Source organism: Bos taurus, chromosome 4 (assembly GCF_002263795.3).
Source record: "Bos taurus isolate L1 Dominette 01449 registration number 42190680 breed Hereford chromosome 4, ARS-UCD2.0, whole genome shotgun sequence".
Lineage (NCBI taxonomy): Eukaryota > Metazoa > Chordata > Mammalia > Artiodactyla > Bovidae > Bos > Bos taurus.
In genome coordinates this window covers 86790806-86809202 of record NC_037331.1, presented here as the reverse complement: position 1 = coordinate 86809202, position 18397 = coordinate 86790806, and the positions used below count along the sequence as shown (strand labels likewise).

The following is an 18397-nucleotide window of genomic DNA, read 5'->3' as shown; positions in this document are numbered from 1 at the left end:
GCCATTGGGGAATGGGAGTTAGGATTTCAACATACGAATTTTGGACATGGACATTCCATCCACAGCACTGACTATTCTAAAACAGTTATGACCTGTGCGTAGAAAGCAGCCATCTCTTAGTGGAGGTAAAGTGCATCTTGTCCAGCAGTCCTGTCCTAGTAGTATTGATTCTTAGACTCCTGCAATGGCATTAGGTAGGATGTTTATTCTATTACTTCATCACAATTCACTAAAGACTAATGGACAACTAAAAAATGCATGGGATATGCTGACTCTTTTTACTTACACACATGGAGAAGTGAGTGATTAAGAAAAATTTCACAAATAACTAAAAAGTTCATAAAGTGGAATAGACATTCCCAAGGCCACAGTCACCCTCCTGGTGAGTTAAACTAGTATATCTCTTAGAAGCAAGCAGGCTTAATTGAATAGGTTTAGTTCTGTGATTGGAGAAGGCGATGGCACCCCACTCCAATACACTTGCCTGGAAAATCCCATGGACGGAGGAGCCTGGTAGGCTGCAGTCCATGGGGTCGCTAAGAGTCAGACAGGACTGAGCGGCTTCACTTTCGCTTTTCACTTTCATGCATTGGAGAAGGAAATGGCAACCCACTCCAGTGTTCTTGCCTGGAGAATCCCAGGGACAGGGGAGCCTGGTGGGCTGCCGTCTATGGGGTCGCACAGAGTCTGACACGACTAAAGTGACTTAGCAGCAGCAGCAGCAGCAGTTCTGTGATACACAGCATACCACAGGGATTATGTATACATGCTAAATCTTTTCAGTTGTGTCTGACTCCTGCCACCTCGTAGACTCTCGCCCGCCAGAGTCTTCTGTCCGTGGGACTCTCCAGGCAAGAATGTGTGTTAGTTGCTCAGTTGTGTCTGACTTTGCGACCCCATGGACTGTAGCCCACCAGGCTCCTCAATCCACGGAATTCCCCAGGCAAGAATACTGGAGTGTGTTGCCATTTCCTTCTCCAGGGGATCTTCCTGACTAAGGGATCAAACCTAGGTCTCCTGCATTTCAGGCAGATTCTTTACCATCTGAGCTACAGGGACTTTCCCAGTATTCGCAGGCAAGAATACTGAAGTGGATTGCCATGCCCTCCTGGATCTTCCTGACTCAGGGATCTAATCCCCATCTCTTATGTTTCTTGGATTGGCAGGTGTGTTCTTTACCACTAGAGCCACCTGGGAAGCCCATGAGGATTAGAACGCTGGTTAATTGCCGTATTTACATGTGTTAAGATCTTTAGGGCACTCCACAGTTCGTTTGACTCTCCAACAAGTGGCCAAATGCCTCGTGAGCTAATCCTTTTAGAAAATAAAACCATACCACCTGCCAGGAAGGTTTTATAGAGATACATTTATGGTTTTTAGAGCATATGGAGATGGTGACTATACTTCTTGGTTAGTTTTCATTGCATGATATCCCGTATGAGGAACAAAGCCCGTTATTCTCTGTATTTTATTGGTTCTGTGTGATACTCTTTCCAGAAAAGTTTTTCATCCGTATTTTCCAGATGCCTGCTATAAGCCCTCTGACAAACTCTGTTTCTGCTTGACTATTTCAGCACTTTTATGTAATGGAAAATTTCATAAACACTTGCAAGAAATCTTTGTGCCGTTGGTTGTCCGCTACGTGGATCTCATGGAGTCCTCCATCGCTCAGTCAATTCACAGAGGTTTTGAGCAAGAGACATGGCAGCCTGTCAAGTAGGTATCTTGCAATAGTGTCCACAGAGCCCCTGTCTCTTCTGTCCTGCCCTTATGACTTTCCACATGGCCATCTGTAGTTATTGCTCATGGTGGTCCCTTCCCACGTTGTCTGTTTCTTTACAGGAATATCGCCAACAGTCTTCCCAATGTAGCTCTTCCAAAACTTCCAAGTCTGCCTCTTAACCTTCCACAGATTCCTAGCTTTTCTACTCCTTCGTGGATGGCTTCTTTATATGAGTCCACGTGTGTATCCCTCACTTCTTTCCTGGTGGTGTGTTAGCTGGTGCATGGCCTGGGCTGTGTTCTGTGCAAATGTGTTTAGATTGCATGGCATTTATCTTCATTGGTTGAGGAATACTGTGTTTTGGTTTTATTTGTTTGAGTTTTTGAAGCTATTGAGCTAAGCTTAGCATATCGATGATACATAATATAGATTTTCTTTTAAAAAAAAAAAGTACTCCCAGCTTTGATGTTCATATATGATCTGTGGGGCAGGGTCATTTTGCGCCCTAGGTTGTGCCTCTAGTGTAAGTGGTATAACCGGAGTGTTCCATATTCAGGCAAGCAGTGTGGTTAGCGCTGTGTATGTCCAGGATCCTTTGTTGCCTCCAGTTGTGTGATTTATCTTGTCTATGTAGAAAAACCTTTGTAAGAACAGTTTTAAGAACACAATCTTTTCCTGCTTTTATGTTAGTCTCACCTTTAAAGAAACAATCATGCAGGTTGCAGATAAGGGTTTGTCCCTTGTTTCTCAGCACCAGCGAGTCTTCTTTTGTCCTTTCATGTACCATTTGTTGCATCTTGTTATTTTTAAATAATCTTTATATCATTACAAGCCATATTTATTAACTCCAGATTGTCACCAGCCTCCCTATTGCAGATTTGGTAAATGAGAGTCATTAAAGTGAAAAGGACGTGGGCTTTGAAATCGATCAGCCTTACTTTTAGATCCTTATGCATCATTAGCTTAGCTTATTCATCATTAAGTCTTCATTAACCTCAGTTTCCTCAACTCTAAAATGGTTATGACATCTAATTTAAAGATGTTTTGGGAGGATTAAAAAAAAAAAACACTGTGAAAAGAGCCTGGCACAGCCTAGGGTCTCCATAAATGATAACTACTATATAACTACAATCTACGTTATGATTGTTATTAGCATAATTATTATTACATTATCACCAATCATCATTATTACCCATAACTGAATGGTTTCCAAAAGTTTGAGCCTCACAGAAGTGAAATGAACTCAGTAATACCCCATGCTTTGCACAAGATCTCACATGAAGTCAGCTAGAAAAAATAATAATTCAAAGAAGAAAATTAGCTACCATTAAGTGAGATAGAAGGCCAAATTCTTTACCTTGGTTAAGCCTTGTGACAACCCTGTGAGGTAAATATCACTTTCCCCAACAGGAAACTAAGTCACCAAGAAGTTAAAAGGCAGAACTCACAGTCAGCAAATGACAGGCTTTGAACCCACATGTGTATAAATCATCTTCATAGATGCTCCTCTAAATCTCTCCCTGTCTATAGAATTCTGGCTTTTTTAGCTCTAGGAGTGAATGCCAGTAAGGTAAGTTACTGCTGGCATTTTCAGGAAATTATCTCACACTCCATTTTTCACATTTGGATTCTTTAACCTGCGATTAATACTTTTAGGGATAGGTTACTAATCAGAAGTTATTTTAAAATGAAAAAGTTATGAATAAATTGCAGGTTATACATGCCAGCTTGAGAGAAAACCTATTTACATTTTTCATCTATTTAATTGTAACAAACACTTGTTACCTTAATTACATTTCCAATTGAGCATATGTATCATTTAGAATCATTCTGTAACAGGATCAAAGAACAAAAAACATATATCCATATTCTCTATAAAGGTTTGTTTGTCACATATAATGAGAAAGTCAATTTTTATTAGAATTATACCTTTACTATTTGGGGTTTTATCTTAATGGTGGGTTTTGTTGCTGTTGTTTTGTTGAAAAATTATAAGAAATAAATTTGCTTCTTTGCCAATTACATCCAATTACTCTTAAAACATAGTTCTTCTAATCTACCAAACTGCACACTGTAAGTGTATCAGAGGATTTTGCTTCATGATCTTTTTCACTTATTTTTATTATATAAGTGGCAAAATGAATTAAATATAGTGTTTTCTCAAACTTTTTTATAGCAGTGTCAGTCTGGTTCTCTGGTTCTTTTGTTTAATGATACTTTTGGGGCACTGAATATTAAGGTTTGGAGACAGTAAGTGAAGAAAGTGCTGTGAGTAATGTTCACTGCTTTGCTGTGATTGCTCCCTTGAGAATTTAACTCTGAGGACATCTTGGCTAGACGAGGAGATCATGAGGAATTACTGGCAGAATGGGAGGATGAGAGCAGAGTAGATTGGTGATGGAGCTGAGATGCTGAGGCTGTGGGGGAGCAAGGGCATAGAAATAAGCCTTTAATTAGCCAGAGCAGGAGGTGATTGTTTTTAAGCTGACTAATTAAGATATGTTTAGCTAAACAATGTGGTTATTTAAAAGAATTTTTCTTTATAAAAATTTTCCACTGTGCCTTTGTGATAAATTAGTTTATCTTAAAATTTTTCTTTTACACACCTGAAATATAAATTTCAGGTTAGTATATGTTAAATGTTGGAAAGCTAAGCAGAAATGAATCATACAGCAGTTTTTGTTTCTTTTTCTATTGTTCTCTTTTATAATTAAGTTGCAGTATACATAGGACTGTTATTTTCAAATCATCTCTTTTCCTCTTAGGCTGTATACTAGGTTAATGGGAAAGTAAATAATACTATCATTGGCCCAAATATTATATACTCTGACACAAATTACCTCCTTGCATGGTGTGAAAACATGGTCCCTAGAGTAACCTTTGGAGAAGGCAATGGCACCCCACTCCAGTGCTCTTGCCTGGAAAATCCCATGGATGGAGGAGCCCGGTAGGCTGCAGTCCATGGGGTCGCTAAGAGTTGGACACGACTGAGCAACTTCACTTTCACTTTTCACTTTCATGCATTGGAGAAGGAAATGGCAACCCACTCCAGTGTTCTTGCCTGGAGAATCCCAGGGAAGGGGGAGCCTGGTGGGCTGCTGTCTATGGGGTCGCATAGAGTCGGACACGACTGAGGCGACTTAGCAGCAGCAGCAGCAGAGTAACCTTTACCATAGTGGTGAAGGCATAGCAGACCTTGGCTTCTTGGTTAGATAGATGGAAGGACCTGAAATATATGATGTTGCTCCAACTTGAGAGCACCTTGCATATCTTTTCTCTGTTAGACCATACCTTGTAGTAAGTAAGGTTTAATTATGAGCGAGAAAAGGCCCAAAGCATTTCAAAATAGAGGCAAGATTTGCTTCCCTACCCACTTTATTATTTCCTTCCTGGTACCTGTTTCACCTTTACCTGTAACTGAGAAATTTAAAACCCTGAAGGCAACATACGTGAAGACAAACAGAAGCCATCATGATGACAGAAGCATACGTGCATTAGTTGAGTAAAGCTCATAGTTGCCATCATATGGATTTTCTTGCATAAAACATACTTCTTTGAATTTCTAGGAGAAAGTATGTATTTTATGTTTATCCTAGAGGTTGGTAAAGAACATTTGTCTGTTCCTATATATATAATTTTATTTTTTTATTTAGTAAAGATCATTACCTATTATTTGACCCCTTTGTATGAAACTTTACTGCTGTATTTCTATTTTGTTCTCCTTGCCTTGCCTCATGCATTAAGAAGAAGTAAAAAGGGAAAATTAGGAGGCTGAGCAAAGAAAATATTGATCATTAGAAGTTTTATGTAGCATTTTTTCACTGACAACAATTGATACAGAAAAAAAAATAATAATAATGTATGGGTGATCCATGTAGATAATAGTGGAAGTTCACAATGTTCCTTCTTCCTTTTTCTTCTAGCAATGGCTCAGCAACATCAGAAGACCTTTTTTGGAAACTTGATGCACTGCAAATGTTTGTCTTTGATCTTCACTGGCCAGAACAAGAATTTGCCCATCACTTAGAGCAAAGACTTAAACTAATGGCCAGTGACATGATAGAAGCCTGTGTCAAAAGGTAGACATATATTTTCAAGTTGCTGCTTACTCTGCCAAGCACCCAAAATACCACATTTCACCAAGTACCTTTTACATAGCTATCACAAGAAAGGTTTCAATATGTATAGCTTTTCCAAAATTTAAAGGACGTTACGTACTTCGACCTAAACTCTGAGGATGAATGTGCTTGGTGCAATTGGCCCACTACTTTTTTTCAGGTCTCCTAACATTGCCCGTGGGGCTTCCCAGGTGGCTCTGGTGGTAAAGAACCCACCTGCTAATGCAGGAGACATCAGAGAAGCGGGTTCCATCCCTGGGTTGGGAAGATCCCCTGGAGGAGGGCATGCAACTCACTCCAGTATTCTTGTCTGGAAAATCCCATGAACAGAGGAACCTGGTGGGCTACAGTCCATGGAGTCACAAGGAGTTGGACACAACTTAATGACTAAACAATAAATCATTGCTCTCAGCCATAGTACCCATACCCATATTAATCCTGTTGTGCTTATTGTTATCTCTGGGAATGCTGTACTTTAAATCCCCAAGGCAGTGCTACCTGAGACACATGGAAGAGATCTGTTAAGTACTTTATGAATTATGTACCGTGTTCACGCGCTGTGAAATGGCGTGGCAAACTTCAATGATGATCATTGCCATCAATTGTTCTGTTTTCTGGTATTCTCTATCCACATCAAATGAGTTCCAAGTGTCCACTTACATTCTTCAGAACTTAACCAGAAATAAGTTATGAAGCTTTGAATTCTTCCACATGTGCTTTCATTGTATTTAATATTTTTACAAAATCAGCATTTCATCCTAATTAGCATGATTTTCCCCATTGACTTTGTTCATGAGATATACAAGAGCAATGCAGGCAGCATATTGAAATAACAAATTCTGGTTGGAGCAACTGGATAATACTGAAATCTTCAAAGCAAGGAAAATTCTCTCTTTAAAATAATGTTTAATGGCTTTGTAAAGCAAAGCCATGAATTAGATTATTTAATGTTTAAAAAATATCAGGTTTGGCATCTGTGATTCTATTGTATCAAATCTATGAATATTCTTTGGACATTTTAGCAAAACCATTTCCAAATCATCTATTATGCAGTTTCTTTAAAAAAAAAACCTAAATGCAACTTCAGGTGTTTGAAAGAGAAACTAAGTGATATAAAAGAATTATATATTCTGTGTTGCACATTAATTATGTGTTTTAGTGTTTCCCAAACATGTCCTTAATTTGGTAAACCCTCACACAGAGGATTTGTTCTGCTTTAATACACTACTTGGATACTCACGCAGACATCTAGTGTGTACTTTGAATGGAAAAACTTCACGGTTTCACTTACCTGTCTGAGTGAGTATCCAAGTAGTATCACAGTCTGATCTTTCATACATGACACCTAAAAAGAAGAGCATCCCACCTCCCAGCTCCCAGGCAGCCACACTCCGTATTTGCCTGTTTTAAATTAGCATCTTGTAGTATTGATTTCACTTTTACAGATCAGGGGGGACATGTCAGATTTCTTACTCTGAATTCATGTTTTAATGAATAGAACAAGAACCGCATTCGAACTCAAGCTGCAAAAGGCAAGCAAAACCACTGACTTGCGCATCCCAGCTTCTATGTGTACGATGTTTAATGTGCTAGTTGATGCCAAAAAGCAAAGCACTAAGCTCTGTGCCCTGGATGGAGGACAGGAGGTAAGTGGATTGAATGTTGCATGTGGTAATGTAGGGTGCCCTTGCAGAGAGGGACATGCTGTTTCCAGAAGTTTCTTACTTGACTAGATGAAATAGACCTAATTCCCCATACAAGTGTTTGATCTTTCCTGTATTATAATAATGGAATGCCCATTTATCCTTTGCTCTTATCAGTTTCTTCTTTTTAATACAAAGACTGCCCCAAATTTTACAAGTGGCCATTGAATTTCAGATATACCTTTTAATGGCTTAGGTATTGTGTATTTACATAAACCTTGCTTTTCACAAGCAAATGAGAAAGCTAGAAAGCTACTTGCTTTGTTTATACAAATATAGAGTATCCAGTTTGCATCCAAAAAACAAGCCACAGAAAATAGCCCATGAAATATTTTATTTACACAAAAGTTTCCTTTTTAAAAAAAAAGATCAAATAGAAATATACTGGAAAATTGGTCTTTGCTTTTTTTCAACGAATACCCCATTGTTTCAATTTGATTTCTATTTTGTTTGGTTCTGTATTCAGAAATAGAGTTTATTTTACCCCGTGATTTTATTTTTGTTGAGAGTGGTGATTGGGTAAAACGGATCTCTTTTTCTTAGATTACCTCTTTAAGTTAATATTTTGTTGCATCTTTGCCCATTGTAATTACTTTTTCATCATTTCTTTATTTTTTCCTTATGTTCTCCTTCATCGTGTTTTATTTTCCCTCATGGCATGATCCAGTTTGATAGTCAGTGGGTAAGTTTCATTTAAAAAACACACACACACACATTTTCATTTGAATTATTATTCTTGTAAGTATACCTTTTTTATGTTCATCTTTTCAAATTAAAATAATATAATTCCATTTTCAGGTTTTTGGTTGGTGTGTATGTATATAATACTTCATAGCAATACCCAAAGATGCATTAAAACACATGTAAATACTTTCACCTTAAATAATGTCAAAGGAAATGTTTCCTCCCTGTTGAGCTGCAGAATCAACAGACTACTTTATAATTTTTTAAGATAAAATTATTTAAAACCAAGTGAATTCACCCTTCTTTAAATTCTAAATGAATTCAGAAGCAGAGTGATTGTTAACATTTTTAAGATGTATATATATGTAGTGTATACTTTCACTAATAATATTAAAAGAATTTAGAGTTAGAGGCTATAGATGACATATAGCATATGTACATGGTAGCCTGTAAATTTGAGAACCAGGAGGCCACTCTTAAGGTCATTCCATACAGAAGAACCCAGTTGTGAATTTCAGTGAAGGATATGCCCACTGTGATAACAGCCTTTCCTCCTACTCATGGTCTGGGATAGCACCATCATCAGATTCAGGGAAGGGCTGCTGCTGCTGCTGCTAAGTTGCTTCAGTCGTGTCCGACTCTGTGCGACCCCATAGACGGCAGCCCACCTGTGTCAGAAGCCGTACCCCTTCCGCACACAGGTTTTCTTGAGGTACCACCCAGAACCTTGGAGGAACATCGTTTGAAAACCCTTTATACCTTACAGGATTGACTAGATTAAATAAATATTTTTTAATAAGTCAAATGCCTCTGTGCTCTACAGATATGTTAAATCTTACAACTCTTAGAGTTGACACGTGGGAGTCAAACTCAGAACCAGCTCTTCACTGGGCTAACAACTCTAATCCAAGCAGAAGGGCTTAGGTAACCACTAAGAGGATAAGAGGTTTCCCAGGTGATGAGTGGTAAAGAATCCGCCTGCCAGTGCAGGAAATGCAAGAGTCATGTGTTCAGTCTCTGGATTGGGAAGATCCCCTGAAGGATGAAATGGCAACCTGCTCCAGTATTCTTTCCTGGGAAATTCCATGGACAGAGGAGCCTGGGTACAGTCCATGAGTCGGACACAGCTGAGCACACACACACAATACTACACAAGAGGATAAGAAGATCCACTATTTTGAATGTCGTGCTTATTTAACCAAGAGACAGACATTAGCTATTTGGCCATAATTTGTTCACATATCCACGTATTTCATTCTTTGAGCAATTCGGGGGGAAAAGTGTATTTCTAATACCACAGCATACAACCTTACAGACAAAGTAAGGAGCTGATACGTGTTATGGAGTATTCAGTTTTATCATTCTCTGATCTCTTGAAACGTGATTTATTATCTAATTATCTGAATGAGTAGGCAGCTGGCTTGGCTATCAATGGCTCATAACCACCTTCTTGGTTTTCTATAGCCAGATGTAAACCTTTTATTGTCTGCTTGAGAACATTGTCTGTCTCTTTATACACACATCCATTTCTCATCAGGTTTATGGAATCCTCTTGCCTCTTCCATTAATACTGGATTTATCCATTTGTTCTTGTTTTCACATACACTGCAGTACCTGACACACAATAGATACATAGTAAATGTTTGTTGAATGAGCAGACTGATTTTTTGTCACTGCTTTAAAAATCTTATCCCCATTTAAAAAAAATCCTCCCCTGTAAGAAACAACTCACTCCAGTACTCTGAAAGAAAAACAGGCGCCCACACAAATGACAAAACATTGTTGCATTGTCAAATGATTCTTTACATTAATAGGTGGATGATTTTGAAGAGTAATCTGCTGTTGTTCATTATGTCTGCACCTGTACCTTCTCACCAGAGACAATTAGTTCCCCACAACTTTCACACAATTAATATACTTCAAAATGGGCAGGTGTAAAACCCATTAGCAACCCTGAAAAGTGGTAAACAAGAGTTTCCGTGCTCAAGAAGTATTTTATACTTTGCTTTTAATCTCCAGGAAATATATACATGTAATTGCACCGGCTTTTCCTCTCTGTATGTGTTTAAGACAAGTTTGGGGATGATTACAAAGTGATGAATACATTACATGCATAGGTGAGCCCATGCATAGGACCCCATTGTATAGCAAGCAACAAATTAAAGTTATTGAAAAAACTAGACTATTACACAATTTGGAAACTCATAAAGATATATAGTATACTATGTAGGTAAACCTAGCAGATTTTATTTTTTTCTAGATTTAAGGGAATTACCTCTGTACAATCTCTAGTAAATTTATCATATCATCATTGCTGGGACAAAAGCTTACCAACTCCTTACCCACAGTAAAGCCCCTTCTGGACTCCTGAATTATGATTCTGTTTTCTTACATGGCATACGATGATGCAGACACTCTCAGCCACAGCCCGGAACAGCATTTAATGGAGTAATTAGTGATCGAATGATCTGCTCTTGTGACAGCTGTGTGTAATGAGTCAGCAATCTCAGGCCAGGCCCTCAGGGACAGATGTGGAGATCCGAAAACCACCAGTGCTTAGAAATCCTTGTTATCCATCCCTGCAAAAGAGCAGACGACTGCATGGGCCTTCAGCAGTCATATGCTCTCAGACCCACTGTATCTCATGGTCCATCCACTGAAAGTGAAAACACATTAATGGAGCAACTCAGGGACCCCTACATATGTGGAATTTGTTTACAATTGCAGTAAAATACTTCCATTTCCAGATCTAACAATCCAATACCTTTAAAATCATCCCAGCAGAAGGACCAAAATTTTTAAGAATACTGGATTGCACTGGCATTTGGCTAGTCTTCATTTCTTATGTGTCTGCATGAGAACAGTCAGGTGAGATGAGGATATTTACCCATGTGTAAAGGGGCCAGGACTTCAGACCCATGCCTGATCTGAATTCCCTGGGCTCCATGAAGTAAAAATTCCTCAGTCAGTCCAGTCACTCAGTCATGTCCGACTCTTTGCAACCCCATGGACTGCAGCACACTAGGCTTCCCAGTCTATCACCAACTTTCTATCACGGAGCTTACTCAGACTCATGTCCATCTAGTTGGTGATGCCATCCAACTATCTCATCCTCTGCCGTCCCCTTCTCTGCCCACCTTCAGTCTTTCCCAGCATCCGGGTCTTTTCCAATGAGTCAGTTCTTCACATCAGATGGCCAAAGTATTGGAGCTTCAGGATCAGTCCTTCCAATGAATATTCAGAACTGATTTAATTTAGGATTGACTGGTTTGATCTTGCAGTCCAAAGGACTCTCAAAAGTCTTCTCCAACACCACAAAACATCAGTTCAAAAACATCAGTTCTTCAACATTCAGCTTTCTTTATAGTCCAACTCTCACATCCATCCATGACTACTAGAAAAACCATAGCCTTGACTAGACGGACCTTTGTCGGCAAAGTAATGTCTCTGCTTCTTAATATGCTGTCTACGTTGGTCATAGTTTTTCTTCCAAGGAGCAAGCTTCTTTTAGGGCTGCAGTCACCATCAAAGTTCATCTTAATCCAAGTGCAGAGTCACCTAATGGAGAAGCAGGGCACAGACAGTTTTGAGGTCAGTTGTGGAAAGAATTCATCTAAGAATGATCTGGAAAGTACCAGTTTGTAGAATCATTGATCCAACTTGAAATATTCTGATAGAAATTTTATAAGCTTTTATTGTTGCAGACAAAAACTTGTCAGGTTTTGAACAAAAATTTGGTCTGCTAATCTAAATGAAAACCTATCAACTTTAGCTTAGGAAATGTCCATGTTTCCAGATAAATTCTGTTCATAACTGTTTTGATCTCTTTGTGTGTTTACATTTGTCTTTGGAAACTATCTGGATCCCCTAATGAATAACTTTTTTCTAGCTAATTTTCTGTTACCTATATGTGGCATTTCTGGGTTATTTTCTTTGCAGAGTATGTATGTAAAATGTGAATTCTGAAGCTACCTCCACATTTCCACTCAGAGTACTCCTAGACCACATCTGCTGCCTGTACAGCTAGAGCAGACTCTGGAAGTTCCCAGCTGCTTTCAGATTTAGTATCAGTGAAGTCAGAGCTGATCAGATACATTGACAGTAGCAAACTACTGCTCAGTCACTCAGTCATGGCCGACTCTTTGCAGCCCCATTGACTGTAGCCTGCCAGCCTCTTCTGTCCATGGAATTTTCCAGGCAAGAATATTGGAGTGAATTCCCATTTCCTACTCCAGGGGATTTTCCCAACCCAGGGATTGAACCCATTTCTCTTGTGTCTCCTGAATCAGCGGACAGGTTCTTTACTATTAGCACCACCAAAATCTCATATAAAAAAAAAAACAACCTAGCAATCATTATACTATTTAGGTTTGCCCCCTCCACCCGGTAACACATTTAAAATGTATACTTTTTTCCCCTCTTTTTAAATTATATACTTTTTAAATCAGAGTGTAATTGATTACAATTGATTATAATTTATTACAAAAGCTTACAGTATTATGTTAGTTTTTGCTGTACAGCGATGCAAATCAGCTAGAAGTATACACATGTACCCTTCCTCTTGAGCCTCCCTCCCACCCTGTTTCTTCCTTTTTAACTTGCTCTCTTTCCCTCCCTCTGCTTTTGGCTGGATTAAACATTAAAGAAAACAGCAGTCTAAAAGTGTGCATTATAAGAGAATTGGATGGCTCCTAGAGCCTGCTTTTCCCTGCCTTTCAATAAAAAGGATATAAATGACCTCTTTAGTGGCTCATCTCTTGATTTTAAGAAATTGCCAAAAATCAGTGCAACCCAAAATTCAAATGTGTAGAAGCTCTGCTGTTCTATATCCAATAGCTTTCTGATGCCATTTCATTATTTTTTTTAAATAATGTGAAAAATGAAAGTTAAAAGTGAAAGTTATGGCAAAGAGAGATAAACATTGAGGATAAGGCATGCGCAAGAAGATGAAACTTTGCAGCTTCAGGTGACTGAATGTTTTCTAGCACTTTCCATGTAGAGGAAGGAGAGTAGCTTGAAACCCGTCTCCTGTATCCCTTTCCTCTTCTACCCCAAAGAGAAGCCTCAATCTGCTATTTTTATTTCCTCCTGCTACACAGGCACAAATCTGGAGAGAGAAGGATATGAAAAGAGAGTGCCTGGAGAGGGAGCCGTGCAGGGCTCATTTGCACAGGCTCCTCCACTGCCTGGTCAGTGGAACAGTTTCAGTTAGGAGGAGGGGTTAGTGGGGAGAGGGAAGTGATGTTTTTGTACCTATATCTCTGGGGTCTCCTTGGTCATCTCAACTACCAGCCAGGGTTTTAGGCCAGGTTTTTCAAGCTCTTTCTCTTCTACCTTGCTTTTCTTTGTTTTGTTGTCTTGTTTTTCCTTTTCCTTCTCTTCAAGCTGTTCTGAAAGCAAAAAAAAAAAAAAAAACTACAGCAGTAGGAATCCACCCTCTAGGCTTCCATTCTGTTTGTCTTTTGGGGAGTACAAATTTGGGGAGACAGACACTTAGTAGTTTCTTTCCCTGAGTGAAAAATACATGCCTATAAAGTTCCCTGTTATATATGTGTGCTTAATTTAAGACCTCTTCTCAACACACACATATACACACAGGCATACACACACACACAAGCAGGAAAAGAAAACAATTCCCGTGCTCCAAAATTCTGCCTCCTTTCTTCATTATTTATGCAGGTAGATGATGGCTTGTCACTTTGAAAGCCTGTGGGGGGGGACCTCATTCCTGTGTGTTCCAGAACAGACCTAAGTTGATGTTTTGTTCTGTGTGGAAACTTTGAGACATGTTTTCAGAAGGAAAAATAGCTTTCAAAAACTCACATCTTTGGAAACCATTCAACCAGCAGCTGTTAAGTTGGTCTAATGTTTATCCTGACCTGAGTACTTTTACTCCATGCATTATGTTAGCTGTTCCAAGAAGCCTTGAACCATCAAGATAGGGTTAGTCTTTACAAGTCACATTTTCGTGAAGTGGCTATTGCGGACAATCAGCCGTCAGATAAATGCTTCTAAAGGAAGAATTACTGTTTCAATGAATGTGCCTTCACACGCCGCCAAAGCCAAAGCTCCTGCTAATTTAAGAAGAGAACTCTCTAGTAGTCTCTAAAGAAGGCAAAAAATAAAGAGTCTTTCAGGTTTATTTTAAATACATCTTTTTTTTTTTTTTTGCATTTACTTAAAGGCATCATTTTCATGAGGAAGCAGTAAAAAAAAAACTATGGGGAGTGAGTGCTGTTTCATTGTACCTTTTATGGCCTATTAATTTGTTACCATCTATCACCTTTGTTGATGAAATTTTAATTTTGCCCTTGCTTGAGCATATTGTAAGAATTGTATAAACTGCGGCTCCCCATGCTGACAAAAAGGTCCTTTCAGCGAGAACAATTGGGAGCTCATTTTATTTCTAGAGCACATTTAAAATAACTTATGAATGAGAGTTGTCAGACATGAAATGCTGTATTAATTAAATCTTTTTCCAGTCTTTTTGCTTCCCCGGCTAAACCAACCCTTTAGAAAAATACTCGGCCACCTTAATTATAGAGGAGAAGACAAAAAGTATCCTTCACATTCCTCTGTCTGAATAAGAATAAGAACTCAATTCATCTGTATAATAACCCCATTAGCTGCTTAACTCAACAGAGCACATGGGAAAATTTTCAAACCCCACAATGTAAAAAGTGTTGATTGGTGGATCATTTTCAAGGTTTTGTTCTTCTAAGGTGCAAAATGGTCATTTTGTGTAAATCTGATATGTCATAACTAGTAGCTTTAAAGCATTTATGCCTAATGACATAAATAAGTTTTGTGTCCACTTCAGCTAATGCATCTTTGTCTTTTAATATCTAGCAGCAGTACCATTCCAAAATAGATGATTTGATTGACAACACTGTAAAAGAAATCATTTCACTCCTAGTTTCAAAGGTAAGGTATTCTTTATATAATTTTCAACTGTGAATTTTTAGAAATGTGTGTCTTAGGTTTTGAAATACCTGATTGAGAAATAATAACTTTAAGGTAGATGTGAAAAAGTTCATATTCTAAGAAAAATTAGGATCAAATTATGAACGCTCTTTGTCAGTACCTTTTGGGGTTTTGTTTATGATTAATTTTGGCTTTTTTTTCAGTTGTCCTTCTAGAAATAACTCTCTTGTCCAGTAACCCCTTACGCTTTCACACTCACGTTCCCTTACTGTTTGTCTCTAGGGATGAGTTGAGTGGGCATCAGTTCTTGGAATTAGCTTGTTGGTTGTGTTGGCAGCACTGGGACTCCAGAACCAGTCTCACAGGTGGACAAAGAAGGCTGACAGGGTGATGTCTGAGGTTCTCCACTCAGAGGCCTCCCACGACTTCCTTCAGATATCTTTGACAAAAGCTATGACCTTGAGTTGTATAAGTAGTGATGAAGCATCAGTGAGTGTTCCATTTAAAATTCCACTAAGGGCTTCTCTGGTGGCTCAGATGTTAAAAATCTGCCTGCAATGCAGGAGACCTGGGTTCAAACCCTGGGTCAGGAAGATCCCGTAGATAAGTGAATGGCAACCCACTCCAATATTCTTGCCTGGAAAATCCTCATGGACAGAGGAGCCTGGTGGGCTACAATCTATAGGGTCGCAAAGAGTCGGACACGACTGAGCGACTAGCACCAGCACTAAGGTGGAACAGACTGCCATAGGTGACATTTGAATTCAGGGGCTGATAGGAAAAGAGATGGACAGCCTGAAAGCCTGGGGAGCTGAAAGAGTGAGGAAAGAGGACAGATGGGTCCCTGAGGGGCACTTTCATAAGAACAGATACTTGACTGAAGAACCCCAGATTAGACTTCATAAAACAATTAGAAGTATATACAGAATGCGAAAGAATAAAAAAATACAAAGGAAAACCCACCTTCAATTCAGTAAACAGACACAGGACATGCTGTTTATTTTTTCAAGGTCTTTATTGAATTTGCTACAAGATTGCTTCTGTTCTACGTTTTGGTTTTTTAGCCACAAACTATGTGGGTTCTTAGTTCCCCAACCAGGGATCAAATTCACACTTCCTGCATTGGAAGACAAACTCTTGACCACTGGATCACTGGGAAAGTCCCCAAGTTCATGCTGCTTAGAAAAGAAAAGCTAGAGATGCCCAATAAGCATGAAAAATGTTAAGCCTCATGAATTTAAGCAATACCAAAAAACTACAATTTACATAATATTTTCTTCTAGAAATTAGCACAGATGTTTTTAAGCTATCGCTCGATTTTAGAAAAGGTCAAATGGTACACTCACATTTTCTGTATATGAAGGTGTAAATGGCTACAAACTTTCTAGAAGATAGTTTAGAACTCTATCGAGTACACTGACACCCATTCACCTAAAATCCTTTTTGTATTTTTTTCTTACTACCCAGAGAGATGCACAAAATTTATATACATTAATAGTTGTCACATTATTTCTAATTAAAAACTGGCATCAACTTTAATCTCTAACATGCGATCAGTGGTAAATTATAGGACGTCTGTATTAAGAAAGTTTGCTTTCAAAGACTATAATATTAAAGTTTCATAATATAGTGTTAAATGGGAAAAAAGCTGAATATTTAGAAGTGGAAGCTATGATCTGAAGTGTTATCACATACAGAAAAGATAGATAAACCTGAGAATGTCAACAGAGCTTTTATCTGGGTGGTGGGATTATAGTTAATTTGAGGGTATGGAGGATTTCTTAGAATTTATTTTGTGTGGTTTTCCAAATTCTCTGGTAGCAGGTCTTCAGGTGGAAAAAAGTCACAAAGAAAAATGATTTTGGAATAACATCACCTCCCATTTGTTCTTGCTCTGGTGGCTTCCACCCCAGAAATGAACACCCACACTGACAACACTCACCAACAAGGGCAACGGAGAAGGGTTAATAGGAAAACCTCTGGCAGGTGGGGGAGGAGGTGAACCGCAGGAGAATGAAGCTCCTAGAGGAAGAACCAGGAGGTTCCTGCCCTCCCAGGAGTCTAGCCAGCCCGTCGCTTTTAGCAGCAGTGTACTACCAGCCCGCCAAAGGGACATAGTTAACAGAGCGCCTTCATTGTCCGTGAGCCATCCAGGGAAATTTTATCCAAATGGAGCCTCACTGTCAGCACCGTTCTTCTGTGGAAGTTGTCTTTCGTGAGAATGATACATAAAAGGAGCTACTGGAAGTGCAAGGGCTTCCCTGGTGGCTCAGAAGATAAAGAATCTGCCAGATCCCCTGGGGAAGGAAAGGTCTACCCACTCCAGTATTCTTGACTGGAGAAATCCATAGACAAAGGAGCCTGGCAGGCTATAGTCCACAGGGTTGTAAAGAGTCAGACACGACTGAGTGACTAACATTTTCACTTTACTTTTTTTCATGCAGTTCATAGGGCTTGCCAGGTGGCGCAGTGGTAAAGAATCTGCCTGCCAGTGCAGGAAACATGGGTTCAATCCCTGGGTCAGGAAGATCCCCTGGAAGAGGAAATGGCAACCCACTCCAGTATTCTTGCCTGGAGAGTCTCATGGACAGAGGAGCTTGGCAGGCTGCAGCCCATGGGGTCACAAAGAGTCAGGCATGACTGAGCATGCACTCACTCACATGCAGTTCATAAAGGTTTAAATAGGTAACAAGGCAAAAAGACTGCAGTTAGTTTTGGTTTGGGGAGGAGAGGGTGCAGAGAAGGCAGACAGGGCTGCACATCATCTCTGCATTTGTTTCTGGCAAAGTAAGAAACCTAAATTTTTCTATATGAAATGCATTTAGATAATCACAAATCCAGTGTATTTGAGTCAGGAAATGGTGTTCCAGAGGTCAGCACCATCCTCTAGAACTGTCTGTGATGATACAAATGTTTATCCCGCACCATCCAGTATGGTAACATGTGGGTGTGGAGCACTTGAGACATGGCTAGTGCAACTGAGGAATTGAAATTTTCATTTTAATTCATTTTAAATAGTCTATTGAAACTAGCTATTAATATGATATTAGAAATCAGTTCTAGATTGTAGTTATTCTCTATGGATCCTTTCTCCTATAGTCAAATAGCACTTCTAAATAATCTTTAGTTTAAAAGTATAAAATAAATTCATTTGGTAGTTTGGGCAACCATCTTATTTAAAAATGCTATTTGCACTTGTCATTTGTCATTTGCATGACAGTAAATAGTAAATTTTGTATCATTAA

General features: G+C 39.0%; 1 protein-coding gene across 11 annotated transcripts in view; it reads left to right on the top strand.

Moving 5' to 3' along the window:
- CADPS2 (calcium dependent secretion activator 2) overlaps positions 1-18397 on the top strand; it is a 580156-nt gene that overhangs the window by 505419 nt on the left and 56340 nt on the right. For 4 of the 11 annotated variants that reach the window (XM_059885593.1, NM_001102055.1, XM_059885591.1 and 1 more), the window contains 4 exon segments: positions 1575-1716; positions 5647-5802; positions 7340-7487; positions 15078-15152. In XM_059885593.1, coding sequence (XP_059741576.1) covers positions 1575-1716; positions 5647-5802; positions 7340-7487; positions 15078-15152 — 521 coding nt within the window. 11 annotated transcript variants of the gene reach the window in all.